Source organism: Cololabis saira, chromosome 18, assembly GCF_033807715.1.
Source record: "Cololabis saira isolate AMF1-May2022 chromosome 18, fColSai1.1, whole genome shotgun sequence".
In the NCBI taxonomy this organism is placed as follows: domain Eukaryota; kingdom Metazoa; phylum Chordata; class Actinopteri; order Beloniformes; family Belonidae; genus Cololabis; species Cololabis saira.
In genome coordinates this window covers 23,730,502-23,745,309 of record NC_084604.1, presented here as the reverse complement: position 1 = coordinate 23,745,309, position 14,808 = coordinate 23,730,502, and the positions used below count along the sequence as shown (strand labels likewise).

The 14,808-nt window shown below is 40.2% G+C and overlaps 1 protein-coding gene across 2 annotated transcripts in view; it reads right to left on the bottom strand.

Moving 5' to 3' along the window:
- Positions 1-14,808, bottom strand: part of stxbp5a (syntaxin binding protein 5a (tomosyn)) — a 137,702-nt gene that overhangs the window by 56,062 nt on the left and 66,832 nt on the right. For both annotated transcript variants that reach the window (XM_061746598.1, XM_061746599.1), the window contains exons 5-7: positions 11,615-11,749; positions 2,677-2,740; positions 502-585 (exon numbers count right to left, since the gene is read on the bottom strand). In XM_061746598.1, coding sequence (XP_061602582.1) covers positions 502-585; positions 2,677-2,740; positions 11,615-11,749 — 283 coding nt within the window. The remainder of the gene's footprint in view (positions 1-501; positions 586-2,676; positions 2,741-11,614; positions 11,750-14,808) is intronic.

Genomic DNA, 14,808 nt, shown 5'->3' with positions numbered 1-14,808 from the left:
TTTATTATAGACAGTTTCTTGGTGAGGCATTATCCTTCCTCCAGTAGCCAGATAACACAAATCTAGTAAGTGGGCTCAGTTTCACATCCAAAGTGATCCTTTGGGAAAACAAACGGGCCTCACCTCAAATGAAATTAAATTAAAGCTGCTACTTCCAATAAAGACCAAGTCCAACCTGACCGAACAAAAACCAGAGTGTTAGAAAATGTGCACTGTTTTCAGAACCTCTTTTTGTACCATGGGCAGTGATTTTGGCACAAACATTAACAGGATCAACTTTCAGGAAGGTGAGTGACGAGCATATGTGTATCTAATTCACTGACACACACTAACTAATAACCCTTGACATTTAAAATAAAAAAAATTGAAGCTGTATACAGTTCAGCAGTTCATGAATATGTGACTTTATTTCCTGGCTATGTAAGATATTCTGTAACCTTGTAACTCAGACGTGGCTGTAATGACTGAGAGGAGAGAACTGCATCAAGGAGATTTGCCTACCTCATCATGAGTGTAGCGATAGTCTGCCTTCTTGCATTTCAGATCCCATAAGACCACGATGCCAGACTCGAATCCAATTATAAGCTGCAGGGAAAGAGCAACAGGCATTCAGTTCCACAGGTAGAAGAGATGGCAGACAGGGGATAGAGCGAAGCCCACAGAGGGCTGAAACACTAATGCACCTGACATTCCAGCACAGCATGAGAAAAAAAAGTCACCTGCAATCATTCTGCAGCAGCTCGGGAGAAAACCTGCTACTCCTGGCTAACAAAGAATGATGATTAAAATGCAAAGAGTTGTGCAAAAAAAAGAGACGTTCAATTTTTGTTGTTTTTTTATACTTATTTTATAGATACAGTTTATATAGGCCATAGAGTTAACTGACAAATCTGTCAACGTGGGCTGAAAATGTCGGGAGCTGTTTTTTCCGCTACTCTTAAAAAGTTCGCTCCATATAAAAAGACAAAATTCCAAATGTTTAATCAATTTACAAGCACCAAACTACACTCCGTTTCAATAATTAATAAAAAAATCTTCATAAATAAAGCAGCACAAATTAGCTTTCTTCTTTTGCCTTAAAATATCAGTTTCAATTACATTTCAGGGAATATTTGATTATCTTAAGGAATAATGTACTAGCTGTCACAGATTCCCCCACCCTACTAAAAAAGAGAGAGAGAAAAAAAAAAATCATCCTTCAAGTACGGACTTCCGACCCGCTCGTCTCTTGCATCAACTGTGTGTAGCTTTACAACACTCTTACACTTTACACACTGCCACACGTCTGTGACGGTGAAACTAGCTCACAGTGGAGATCACAGCAGCGGTGACTAACAGACTCAAGGATTTAATGATGGAAGAAAAAGAAAAGAAAATACAGTGATTAGCAAGACAACAAAACCTAAAGAAAATCCTGGACAGTGTCAAGTTTATTTTGTGCTGCTTTAAATGAACCTACATTTTTTCTGGCTGGACATTGTATGACCAAAACATTTTAACAGTGTTGAGTGCAGCTGGGTATTTTCTATTTATTTTTTCTGTAAATTGAACTTTATTCACAATTCCTGAAGGAATTTGGCATATGCATTTATGTCAGTGCAGGGGTGTGTTTCAAGCATGAATCACTTAAGCAAGCCTAAGTGTTTCTAATTATCATTTTCCTTTCCTCCAAAACTGCTGGATATTTTGGAATGATTCATCCTAGTGTCTTGTCATCGCTGCTCCTACACAAGGGATGGTTGACATAACAGTCTTGCATCACATTAACCCACGTCACCAGTGTAATATGGCACGAATGGGGTTTTCTGTCTTTCTTGTGACAATTTCTTTGTGAGACAGGTCTGTCAGCTCTCAAATGCCAAGCCCGAGACTCATGATTCACACTTCCTTTTTATGCCACGCATTTGTTTTGTAACTCAGTAACAAATGATGACGTAGTTTGGGAATCTGAGGAGACTTATGTTGCCTGTTCAGGGAAAAATAGAAGTAGCGATGATGAGGTTGACCACCGTTGTTTTTCATTTGCTGGTTAGTTTCAGGGGTGCAAAACCTCAGCTGGCACAATGCTTTGGGTTTGTTTTTTTTACTGATGTTGGTCTTTTTGCTCTTTCTTAACTCTCTATTACACTTTTATCCTCCATGTGATATTTCAAGTTCAGTTTCTCGATCAAATTAGCCGCATTCCATATAAAAGTGGCAACGACCAAGATTTTTTTCAGATTTTGTCTGTTGTACCTTTTTCACATATCATCATATCATATAAACACAGCTCAGCACACACATGTACTCATGACCAGAACTGTTACTTTTCCATTTTGTTTTGTCACTAGCATTTCCTGTCAAAATTGTCAGTTTGCTGAGAATGAAAGACAGCAGTGACACTAACACTTTTCTCCGAAAAGTCACAGATACAGAATGAAATAAAAGTTGCATTGCAAGTGGCATCATTGGATGCCTGCATTATTTGATTGTGTTCCTTCAATCTGCATATGTTGCAAAGTATCGATCTTTCTCAGCCTTTGTGCTAGAAGTGAACAAAAGCACCTAAAGTTAAATTTAAATAAGACCCAAATCAAAGTCAGCTCAAAAATCAGAGTGGAAAACTATAATATAACTATAATTTAAACAGATAAATTCTGTGTAGTTGCATGTGGAAAAACAAAAGTTATGCTTTACCTTTCCCTCATCCATAGGGTTATCACTTATGTGGACTACCGGTCCAGGATGAGCTTTGGAGGACCTTAGGAAAGAGAGAGCGACACACAAAAACGTGCAATTATAATTCATTTATCTAAACTATATACATGTATATAGTAACGTACAGCAGGGGAAGGCAATTGTATTTGTAAAACATGTTTCATATACAAAGGCAACTTTAAGTGTTTTACAAAGACACTGGCATTATGAAAAAAGAACATGAGAATGCAAATAAAACACATAACAAAATCACAGGAAAAAGAATAAAACAGAGCTTAGAATAGATAAGTTAATACAATTAGACTAAACAAAGGCATGAGAAAGTGTCTGGAGTTGGACATTTAATATCAATGGGAACTTCATCTAATCTGTTCAGCATAGTCATGACATTTTCTGGCCCCATGTTGTTTATTGATACATAAACTGACAACATTTCAACACAGTAGGTTGTCATTGTAAGGATCTTAAAAACAGGAGTAATGTGCAGAGTTTTCCTGGTTCTTGTTAGAACTCTGGCAGCAGCGTTCTGGATGAGTTGAAGTTGTCCAATCTTTTCTTTTTGACAGAACACAGTTCTGACAGAGCAGCTTCCCAGTAGTCAAGTCTGCCGGAGAAGAAGGCATGGATGTGCTTCTTTAAATCTGCTCTGGACATCAGATCACTGGCTGTTGATATTTGTTTGAGGTGATAAAAAGCTATTTCAGTTACAGCCTTGATGTGGCTACTGAGGCTCAGGTCCAAGTCCAATTAAACACCAAAATTCCTAACCTGGGTTTTTATCTCTAGCCCTTAAGACTCAAGAAAATGTTATTCTTTCCAAATAGATTTATTTTTGTCTTGATTTAGTAAAAAAAAGTTTGATTGCATCCAGCTATTCACGTGCTGCAAGCATTCAGTGGGGTTACATGAACATCTAAATCAAGCTATTGGCAATCATCTAACTAAGGATTAAACTGGAGTTTCAGAGAAATCTGAATATTCAGGCACGAGAAGACAATCGATTATTGAGTGAGGTGCGTTTGACTCCGGGACGCTAGGTGGCGCCACACGCACTTTCGCGTTGGCATTTTTCTGGTACAATTGGTAAACAAGCGCGAAGGAGGACAGCATGCAAAAATATGGACACTAATGATTCAGTAGCTCTGTAAATTTCGTACATACAAAGCCTGATCATTTTGCAGGTAAGATGCACACAAAGTCTCCCTCTTTTTCTTCTGTTACCGTGTAGTTATGATGCCGTGATTGTTATTATTCCCCCTCCCGCGGCATGTCACTTCTGGAAGGGGTAGTCCCGGGGCAGTCACTAGCCCGGTTAAGCGTGGGTTGCATATATATGCCAAAATAACTTGAATTAGGACCGCATTATCTGGCACTTAAAGCTCGATCTCAAGAGCTTCAGTTCTGTTCGACTACGGCCCGGCTAAGGTGTATACATGGCTTTTAAAAATTCAATATCGGTCGGATTAAGGCAACAATTCAACTTTCTGTTACTGACAGAGCGAGTCTATTGGACTACAGTCACTTAGTGAAAGAGCCAAGTAGATTTGGGTGTCATCTGCATAGCTGCAGAGAGCAGTAATGTCATGTATGATCTGACCTATAGGGGAAGCATGTAGAGGTAGAATATGAAGTTAAAATCATTCTGTACTGAACATTTTGTTCGTATCTTTTTAGTAATATTGTAAGGACTTCAGCACCAAAGCCGACTTTTACATTAGAATCCTGAAAAACCTCAACAGGAACCCGTTTGGGTCATTACTGTGACAGCTTTTCTAAAAAAAAAAAATGTCCAAAACATATCTGCAAATTTAAGATACATGTTTGAAAAAATTCAAAGACAGAAAAGTTATTTTTAGAATATATGGATTTCTATCATGACTCACTAAATTGATATATACCTGAATATATTCAAAAGTGCCGTTTGTTTACTATATCAAATAGGATTTCAGCACATTGACATGATGCTGACCTGAAATTTGAAATCTTTTTTGGATTTCTAACTTTTAAACGCAAGTAAAGTGCATCCATCCGGTCCAAAAATGTAGTTTGCATCGTGCAACAGTGTGAGCCAAACAAGTATATCAAAGTTAGTAACCCGCTTCTATAAATCAATCAATGATGTTCAGCTTGCCATTCAATTAGTCTTGGCAAGGTTAATTTCCTCTCCCTTTACTCATCTCCATCTCAAAAGCTCTCCTCCAGATTTAATCAATTCAACCAACTTTTTTGAGAAACTGACCCAAAGCTAATCAAGTATCAAAATGCCACTCCTGTCACAACATTTTACATACTCTACAACATACTGGGGATACAACGGAGACATCATTAGATACATTCACAGTATCAAATCAAGGAACTCTTAAATTACCAACAAATACAAAGCAAAAAAGAGCAATAGATAAAATAGACAAAAGGAAAAAGTGCTTCTGTAAAAAGTGCAAGAAAACATATACAGATATTTTAGAGTAATGTGCATAAGTAATTAGTTAAATGACCAATCACTGGTGCAAGATGATCAAACTGCACCTTCACTCTGGATCAAAATATTAAGGTCACTATTTGGTTTGTTGCCGTCTGAAAATATTCTGTATTGTAACAACTGTATGAAATTATATGAAAAAAACGTATCAAGAAAAGAGATCATCAGCATTTTGCATCAGTGCGTCACAACAGAAAAGGCGTAGCACAGAGGGGAACAAAATTGGTGAAAGCTCGACTATCTGTGGCAAAGCAAAAACCTAGACATGCAAAAAACAAACATTAAGGTACACTATCCAGGCCTTCAGAAATGCAAGCTCATCTATTAAGCCTTGAAATTCACCCATGGCTCTGCATTTCTTCCATTTACCCTCATTAAAAATTAATATCCAGGTACGTTTGGATGCCAATATCAATTGGCATTTTACACGAAGTGCTTTAAATGGAAAAATGTTACTCTGTGCCACACATTATGATGTAACCAGCACTTTTATTTGGAGCCTTTGCCCCTACACCGTATTTATCCGTACGTAACTGATGTGATTTGATCATCTTGGAATTTCAACCCTTGTCACACAATCTAATGTCTTAGTTCTTATTTCTTTAATTTGTCATCACGATGAAGATGTGTGAGTACAGATGTAGAGGAGGGAGGGGGCGGGGTTAATCAGGTAGTACTAAAAGAGAAGGAGTGGGGAGAACAAAAGTGCTCTATTGCAGAAAAAAAAATTCTTAAAACAACCACTTTACTTACTTTAATGTAGTATACTGCCGAGTCACACAAGAGCTGTGTGTACTGGCTTTTCTGAATATTTTAAGTCAACTAACAATTTCTTTATGCTTATGCTGGTCACCAGAGTCCTCAGCCAGTACAATTAAGGATATGTTAATTAGCCACATGTTTAGTCTTGCTCAGGCTTATTTACCATGTGAGGCTGTTGTTTGAGCTCTGAGGGTTTACAGAGCATAACCAGCTTAGTAAAAGCTGATATTTCTTTTCTTTCTTTTTTTTTTTTAAGTCAATTCAGGTAAAACATGAACTGGATATACAAGTGAATAATGGATTTTTTTTTCTGGTTTATGATCCATGAGTGATGTATAGAGAGCATTAGAGGAAGGAGCAAAAGTGTCTGTACACCTGTGGAAAAGGTCTGCGGGAAGAAGACAGAGCTGCCAATCACTCCAATGCTCTAAAAGGCAGTTCAAAGACATAAACTTACCAAAGGCGCATGATAAATGACTATGTCAGCTTCCAGAGGCTAAGTGTACTGGGATGTGGCGGCGTGTATTTGCATGTCGGTGGATATGCCCCCCCCTCTCCGTTCCATCCCCGTCTGTGTTTTACCCTCCAGACAGCCTTTTGTCAAATCCTCTCCTTCTGCGCACCACGTGGCAGCAGAATCTTCCCAACCTGCTTTAAGAAGCGAGATAGCAAGGTCACTGCTGAAAAACAGCAACTGTTGCTGGTGCTGAAACATAAACCCCGAACCATGCAGCAAGGGCAGGGATGCCAGACAAGCAGAAGAGGAAGGAAGGAAGGAGCTGGAGCCAAATGCATCTAATGCAAAAAAGAAAGGAAGTAAAGGAGACCTTGTTTTTGCTTCAGAATGAGCTTTGAACTGTTTCTCTACTCATCATAAAGTCTGACGTTGTGTGCCAGCATGAACATAAAACTAGAGAAATATGTGCCTGAGTGAAAACATGCTTTAAAGGAAAAACAAGAAATAAATCAGAGAATTATCTCTGTTCATTGCACTGGTACATATTCGCATGAACCTGTATATTATATGCGTACATGTCCTGTATAAAAGCAGGAAACCATATTCAACAATTTGTTTTTGTATGTGCGTGAAAGAGCAGTTAGTGGGCAGCAGTCAGTTGCCTCTATATTTAGCCTGTTACTGCTGAAGCCATATTACCTAAGCTCTGCTGCAGCCGGAGCTGTTGATTTATCAAATCCCCCGTCACCGTCTGTCCCTGAACCAGCAGCCGTCCACAGCAACACACACACGTCTTAACATCTCCATTTCTAAAGAATACTCTAATAGCATAACAGTCACTTTCATTCCCGGTGAATTACAAGATTAATTCCAACTATCTTGTGACTTTTTTTTTTCTTTAATCTAGTACTATGTGCACCCCTGTGATGATTTCAAATGAATTATTTAAGGTTATAAATCTGATCTGAACATATTTACAAAGTCCATAAACACACATGCCGGTTTGGAGATACAGGAGTCACCATGGCAACAGGGGCAGGATGGGCAGAGCACAGACAGTCTCCCAAAAAACCATCCGTGGTGTGCCACAAATACACTAAAGCACCCACCCACCTGCACACAGACACACACACACACACAGTCATGGCATGCTTTAATGTATAGTACATGTTTAGTTTTGTGTCCGGCTCTGTTCTCCTAACTTTCACATTTATCACATGTATGTCTTTCACCTACTGACTCAAGGGCTTTTATGTTGTTCACAAGGACAATCTTACACATGCACACACGTGCACACACAAGCTGCTGAAAAAATTCAACTGAATCTTCATTCATTTTGATGATTACTTCACAAGACAAACATCTATATGTGCTCACATTCACACCTAAATTGAAATTAGAATCTCTCGTGTACTTTTTGGCTACTGAGGAAGCAGTAGCTGGGAAAAAAAAGCCCACGCAAGCACGGGGGGAACACGCAAACTCACACAGAAAAGACTGATATTTGAACTAGGAACGTTTTTGCTGTGTGACAACACTCCCATCCCCAACAGCGCCGTTCAAAGTGAATTTTCAGAGGGAACTATAACCTTGATGGCTTCAGTACCTTTTTTTTTCCATTATACCAAATCCATCTTTGAGTTTCTTATATAATGTGTGCATGAATAAAACCACAGATATTAAGATATACATGTAACACTGCCAAGGGCACACACACATATACACTGCTGAATACTCGGTGTCAACACAGCAGAGCAGGTGACAACTTAACAGCCCATTTGCAGCCAGCTCAAGTGTGTGGCTTCCCATTACCCCAGCAGAATATCAAGATGTGTGATACTTCATGTAATTGTGTGTGGGCGCTCCGTATGATATCGCACCGGACAGCTTTACTGGTGCCTCTGAACTGTGAGCTCAGAAAATATTGGGCCCAGTTTGGATTAAGAAAATGAAATCCAGTCAAAAACAAATAAGGCAAGCAGCGAATATCATTTTTGCTTAAAATTAGACCATTTTAACAAGATTTATGGAATATTATGGACATTTCTAGAGGAGCATTTTTTGCAGTGTGGGTGCTGAAATTTGAGTGTGCTGGATTCTGTGAAACATCTGTGTTAACTGCGCAACCAGCTGAGGACCTCACACAAGCACAAAAACACAGCATACAGGAAGCAGAAGCATGATAATAAGTAAATGAATCCAGAATTAACAATAGCTCCAGGTGTCCTGATTGAGAGAGCAGGGGAAATTAAAGTGAATGTAGCACAAGATGCTTGAAGTCAACATGTTCACGTGAACTATACGTCAGGAGCTAAGCTGTTAACATTTACCACCCCTGTCCCACTTCTCCCTGGCCTTTTATAGCCAGGGACCATTTAACTGAATTAAATCATGCACGCACAAAGATGCACAAGAGGCGTTGCCGGATCCTGCAGGGGGCATTTGTGCAGAGGGGGAAAGAAAAAAAATTATGCCGTGAACAGACAGGGATTTGCATGCAGCCTTATTGCCATGCCGACAGCATTGACTGAACTATAGTGCCATGCAGTTTGGATTTTTATGTGTGTGTGTGCGTGTGTGTGTGTGTGTGTGTGTGTGTGTGTGTGTGTGTGTGTGTGTGTGTGTGTGTGTGTGTGTGTTTGAGCTATATTTTAGCACAGTTTCCAGCACACTAGCTTGGGAACATCGGTGTGGGCACCGGATCAGGCTGGGCCTGCGGGTACTGGCGCAGCGACTGCAGCTCATCTTCAAATAGCAGGGCCCAAGGGATGATGACCCTAAACACACTTCATCATAGCCTCTTTAACCATCAGTGACACTATTGTGGGGGGGTATTGGACAGGTTATTAAATAGATTTTTTTTTTTTATTATTCAATCAAAGAATCAGTTTAAAAAAACTGAAACATAGAAAATGATTTAATTTTCACATTTCAAGTCCATTTAGCATAGATATATGACACCAAAATAAAAACCATGACTCAATTATTGAGTCTCAGATGACAGCTTAGAGAGGGGGGGGGTAAGAAAGATTTCCGATTTGGAGATTACTATCCAAACCCCACAATGAGACAAAGAGAACAAGACACTCACCTCCTACCTCTATGATGTTCTTCAAGGCAAACTGCAGACACACTAAAACCGATATGCAAAACCGAGTGCCTCTGTAACAAATCAGAGAAATCATTCCCGGCACCGCTGCCATCTTATAAGGCATAATATCCCGCAGAATGGCTGCGTGAGTGAGTGAAGCCTGTACCAAAAAGATAAAGAAACCTAATTTCCTCAAACTAATCGTGCAGAGCTTCAGTTTGAACAGAAACAAAGCTGTTAGCGTTTGCAGAAGTGAATGTCACATGATGTATGTTGATAAGCGCAATTTATCTTCGGATGAGTTCAGGAAATGGAGACTGAGCGCAAAGATGAGAGCAGATGGAGAGATGTGTGCTTGTAAAATACAGTATTACTATGCAATGGGAAGGTGGTAATTGAAGTCCTGCAGGTTGGTATAATTCGAAAAACAGTTCAGTAAAAGCAAAATGCAATTATTTTTAAAGAACATTTCCGTTTACGAAAAGGAAAATATAACATTCGAGCTGAAATTGTAGAATGATGGCGCATTAGGGCGGATGTATTTATGTATACTATATATGTTTCTCAATCAAGGAATCACATTGCCATTAACACAAATAGTGTTATATAGGAGGCATTAAACTTGGAAACAGGGTTCCACGATCCTGAGTTGAAGCTACAATAAAAATGGCAAAATGCCAGGATGTTTACACTTACACAAAATTCGAATGGGGTTTGAAGTTTCATTTTTCTCTATTTCTTTATTTAGAAATGTCCTTACCCCGGGGCCCTCCCGGGGTTGGTAGAGGGGAGCAATGCCCAGGACTGCCACTTAGGTAGAGCACTGGGGAATGAAAATGGGGAAAAATATCGGGGATAAAAATATGTTAAAAAAAAAAAGAAAAAAAAAGAAATGTCCTTATAACGACTCAGCTGCTCAACAACAGCTGTTCCTCTAAGCTCACTGCTGATGTCTTTCCTGCTTGGCACACAGTTACATAAAGTAAACTCCTGCTTTCACGGTGGGCACACAACTGCTGATGATAAATGAATCAAGCGAACCTGAATTGCAGCACTTGGCTCTTTTTTACCCTCTCCTTTTGTAAAGATACATTAAATGGATACTTTATTGTCCCCATGAGGGGAGGGGAATTTTTTTACATTTTTCATGATGATTGACTGGAACAAAGGTTTAAATCTTCGTCTCCTGCCTTTCACTTAAAGCATCTCCACCTGATTTCCTCCGGGATCCTGGGATTCACTCCGGCCAAGAATGGTGTTGCAAGTATGTGCATCTCTTCCACAGTGCGTACTGACGACAGGGTGTTTGATGTCAGGTGTTGTTTCATGTTTATTAACCCAATTTAAAGATCTGGTGAGGGACTAGGTCTTTTAATTGAAAGAGGGTGCACTCAACCCCCAATCCCCCCAAAATCCCCCCACATCCCTCACATGTGCTGCATCCACCCCATTTCTCCCATCCCTGTCATACATTCTCCCTTCCTTTCGTTTCCCCCACCTCCCGATCTCGCCTTTTCTTCCTCTCCTGTTGAAACGAGTCGTCTGTGTGCCACAATACACTGATCTCAACAGACACCTGTTCCACCCACACTGCTATCCTCTTCTCACTCTCTCCACACACACAGACACACACACACACAGACACACAGACACACACACACACACACACACACACACACACACACACAGACACACACACACATGCTTCGGAGAGGATGAGGAGAAAGTGTGAAGCAAAATGCTTCAGTGAATAATTTAAGTCCGTACAGCAGGGAGCCAAAATGGAGCCTGTCAAGCTGACAGATCCATTCAAGTAGCTGAGGTCATTCTCCACGTGGAACATGATACTTTGCCTGAAAATAAAATGCAAATGACACAACATTCCACTTTTAGGTTTGCAAATTAAGTGTTAGATTCCAGCACAGTAAATATACAGTACATACACAATATTTAATTAGCCACTTATCAGTGATACACTTTGGATTGAACTCCTCTATGCGATGGAAAGCCTATACAGCAGTATGATGGAGTGTGCAGCAGCTGAGAGGGAAGGGAAAGGCACCTCCAGACAAATGTGGGAGAGGTTGTCGGTATAAAAAATAAAATAAAAGAGGCCAGGGCCACTCACAGTTCAATGGCTTTGTTCCACATGATGACGTAGCCTGAGAGCATGAAGGATTCCACGTTGACGATGTGGATGTTCCCTCGTTCGGTGCCGATGTACAACCATTTACTCTGGAAGGGCAGGTGGCAGAACGTTATTCTGTGAAGAGAAGGAGAGGAGACGGGGGTTGGAACGGCGGCGTCAAGATGGTCAAGATGAGATTGACAAACCAAAGAGGTTTCTGACTCATTGAATTAAATACTTTTTTTCCTCCTACACTTGCAGGATACATAAAAGGATAAACAGTTAGTCATAATTCTCCTGTTTTCGTCATCACTCACTGCTTTCCTCCTTTCATCCATCCGTCAGACTTAAGTTTAATGAGTGGTTATAAACTCTTTCCACTTTAACCACGGCTATCATTCATCTTTTCATCCCTTTTCTTCACGTTGTTCCATCCCCCTGTGAAATAATAATGTACACTCCCAGTAATCCAACTTGCTAATATTTCAAGGTCACTCAGCTCCTCCAGTGATTCTTTTGATTCGGCAGTTCAGCAGTTTGAGCCACACCTGCATTTTTCAGAGGCTCAGGACAAGCTTTGCAGAGTTTTGGTCTCCTCCCGTGTGGGAAAGTGAGAAAAAGCTCCATCCATTTATTTTTGATTGCACCCTCTTCTTGTCGACGAGAAGGACACAGTGGATCGTATTTCATCTGTAATCCTGGCTGATTAGCTGGCACTGAAGCATGGAGTCACTCAACATAAGCAGTTGGGTATTGAATGCGATATCTGCTGTAAGATGAATTAACCAATCATCGCATGTTTAGAAATACATTACACTGAAACCACATTAAAAGTTGGGAAAGTGACTCCACGCACTAATAGAGAGCACTTTCTGGGACATTTAAGGAATATCTCCTCACCATTCACTAGCAGAGCATCTTGCGTGTAGACAGTTAAAACCTATGATTACATTTTACTTTACAGCATTGGCTCTGTTAACAGAGTGGGGGAAGTCTCATCCAGGCTATAACAAACATTTCCATTGCCAACAGGGCGAGGGTTCAAAAGGTGGGTTTCTTTAGGGAGAGGGAAAGAGAAGGAAAAGCTGGCTCTCCGTGTTTTGTTTCAAATAGACGACACCCAGAAATCCCTTACGCTACCTTTAAATGGCATTGTGCAGTCATGGTGGCATCTTGATTTCTTTTTATTTATTTACTTTTCAACAGGCTCTTATTCAGACTAATGTGTCAGAAAATATTTTACAGCAATACTGAATGCCAATTTGTTTACTTTTTTAGATCAATACATAATTTAAGTAAGTTACATACTTGCTAAGAAATGGTGGAATGATTGCAAACATGGTTACATTTTGAGTTGAAACCCCTGGATGCAAACATCTAGGATATTTTAAACAATGAGTTTGATGGCCCTGTTTCAATGACAGGTTCTGTTAGTACAAATCCAGTTTAACTCTTTAATTTCTGTTTTGCAATGATAAACAGACGGCACAAACCTATGAAAAGAGATCCTTGCACTGTTCTATAACACACACTTTCACTCCCTGCCCCAAACCCTCTGCTTTCACACATCAATTTATTCATATTTTCAGCCTTCAGGCTTCTCAACATAAATTTCATTCACAGTATCCAAAGTGTGAAGAGACACGCAGAACACTGAACACTGTAAGAAACGTAATCTACACAGTACGTACAGTTAAATATGTTTTTTTTTTTCTACAGTCCTGCAGTTCATTTAGCCAGAAACACAATATCAGATTCCGCCTAATTAGAGTCTCAGTTTGGTTCGTCTCTTTTGATTTGCTGTACCATCATGGTGGTGCAAAAATGTTGGATGAGAACAATAAAAACCTCCGTGGGCCCTTTTTCTAAAAGAAGAAACATCTCATTTCCATCTTAGGTTGCACCAATGGACATAGATTTAGATATCCTAATCCCATTCTGCCAACAGATCTGCCAAATTTACAGATCTGCCAAATTTGACAAATTATGTCTTGATTTAAACAGTGGAAGTGACTAAACTAAACAGATATGGGTTTCTCAAACCAATGTGTGTCTAAGAATATGATAAAAAAAAAAAACAGGTGAAGGAAAAGAGCTCACTGAACCAAATACTCACAATCATGGCTTTTTATGAAGACGTAAAAGTACCTGATTTAATGTCCCTCCAGCATGGACTGATCTCTTCTATGTAAATGTATGTTGGATTAGTTTGATGTGTGTGCACACACACAAACCAACTGATTAAGTGTTCTGAGAGCCATTATGAGAGGGCCAACTGAGAGGCAATGTCAGGAGCATAATTTGCTGGCAATTTGTAAGCGCGTGCGTCCGTTTCTCAGTATGCATCCGTGTTTGTGCAAATATGCACCTGATTGTTTGTGCATGCACATGTCTCCTGGTGAAATCTCCAGCTTCAAGTGGTCACGACACACAAAAGCAGCTGCCAGCTTCCAGGCTCAGGGCCAAGCACCCCGCGTCAAAAATGGCAGACGCCCGCCACGCGGCGCAGTTCTGAGACGAACCGCAGTGTGGGCTGGATATACAAGAGCAGAGTTCAGCGCTAATGAGTCGAAAAGAGGCGCCATTTCAGAAAATCCATCCATCCAGCCATTATCTATACCTGCTTACTCCTATTCAGGACCACTGGTCTGCTGGAGCCTATCACAGCCCTTTATGGGCAAAAGGCAGGGACACACCCCAGACAGGTCACCAGTCCATCGCAGGGACATGTATGGACAGACAATCACAACACCCACACTATGGACAATTTTGAATCATCAATAAAACCTAACATGCATGTTTTTACCCTCTCAATGTGTCATCTTTTGTTGCCTCCTGTCTCTTTTATGTGATGTTCCAACTCCTTTTTCAAGCTTACGAAAGCTGTTCCCACATCATTAGAAATAAGCAGATGAAAAGGTTTGATTTAAAAACATGTTGATCAGTCATGTTTCCCATTTTTATATATATATACACCGGTATATATATATATATATATATATATAAAACCCAGTGCTCCTACCTAAGTCAGTCCTGGGCATTGCTCCCTCTACCAACCTCTGCACTGAGCTCAAGTCTCCTCCTTACTTGAGGAGTGAGCAGGCCGCTTCTTTTCGCCCGACAGGGTGAGGCTTCTCCAGCCAGATCCTCCCCACCCCATCTGGCGCCCCGGCTGGCCAGAGGGGGCATGTATA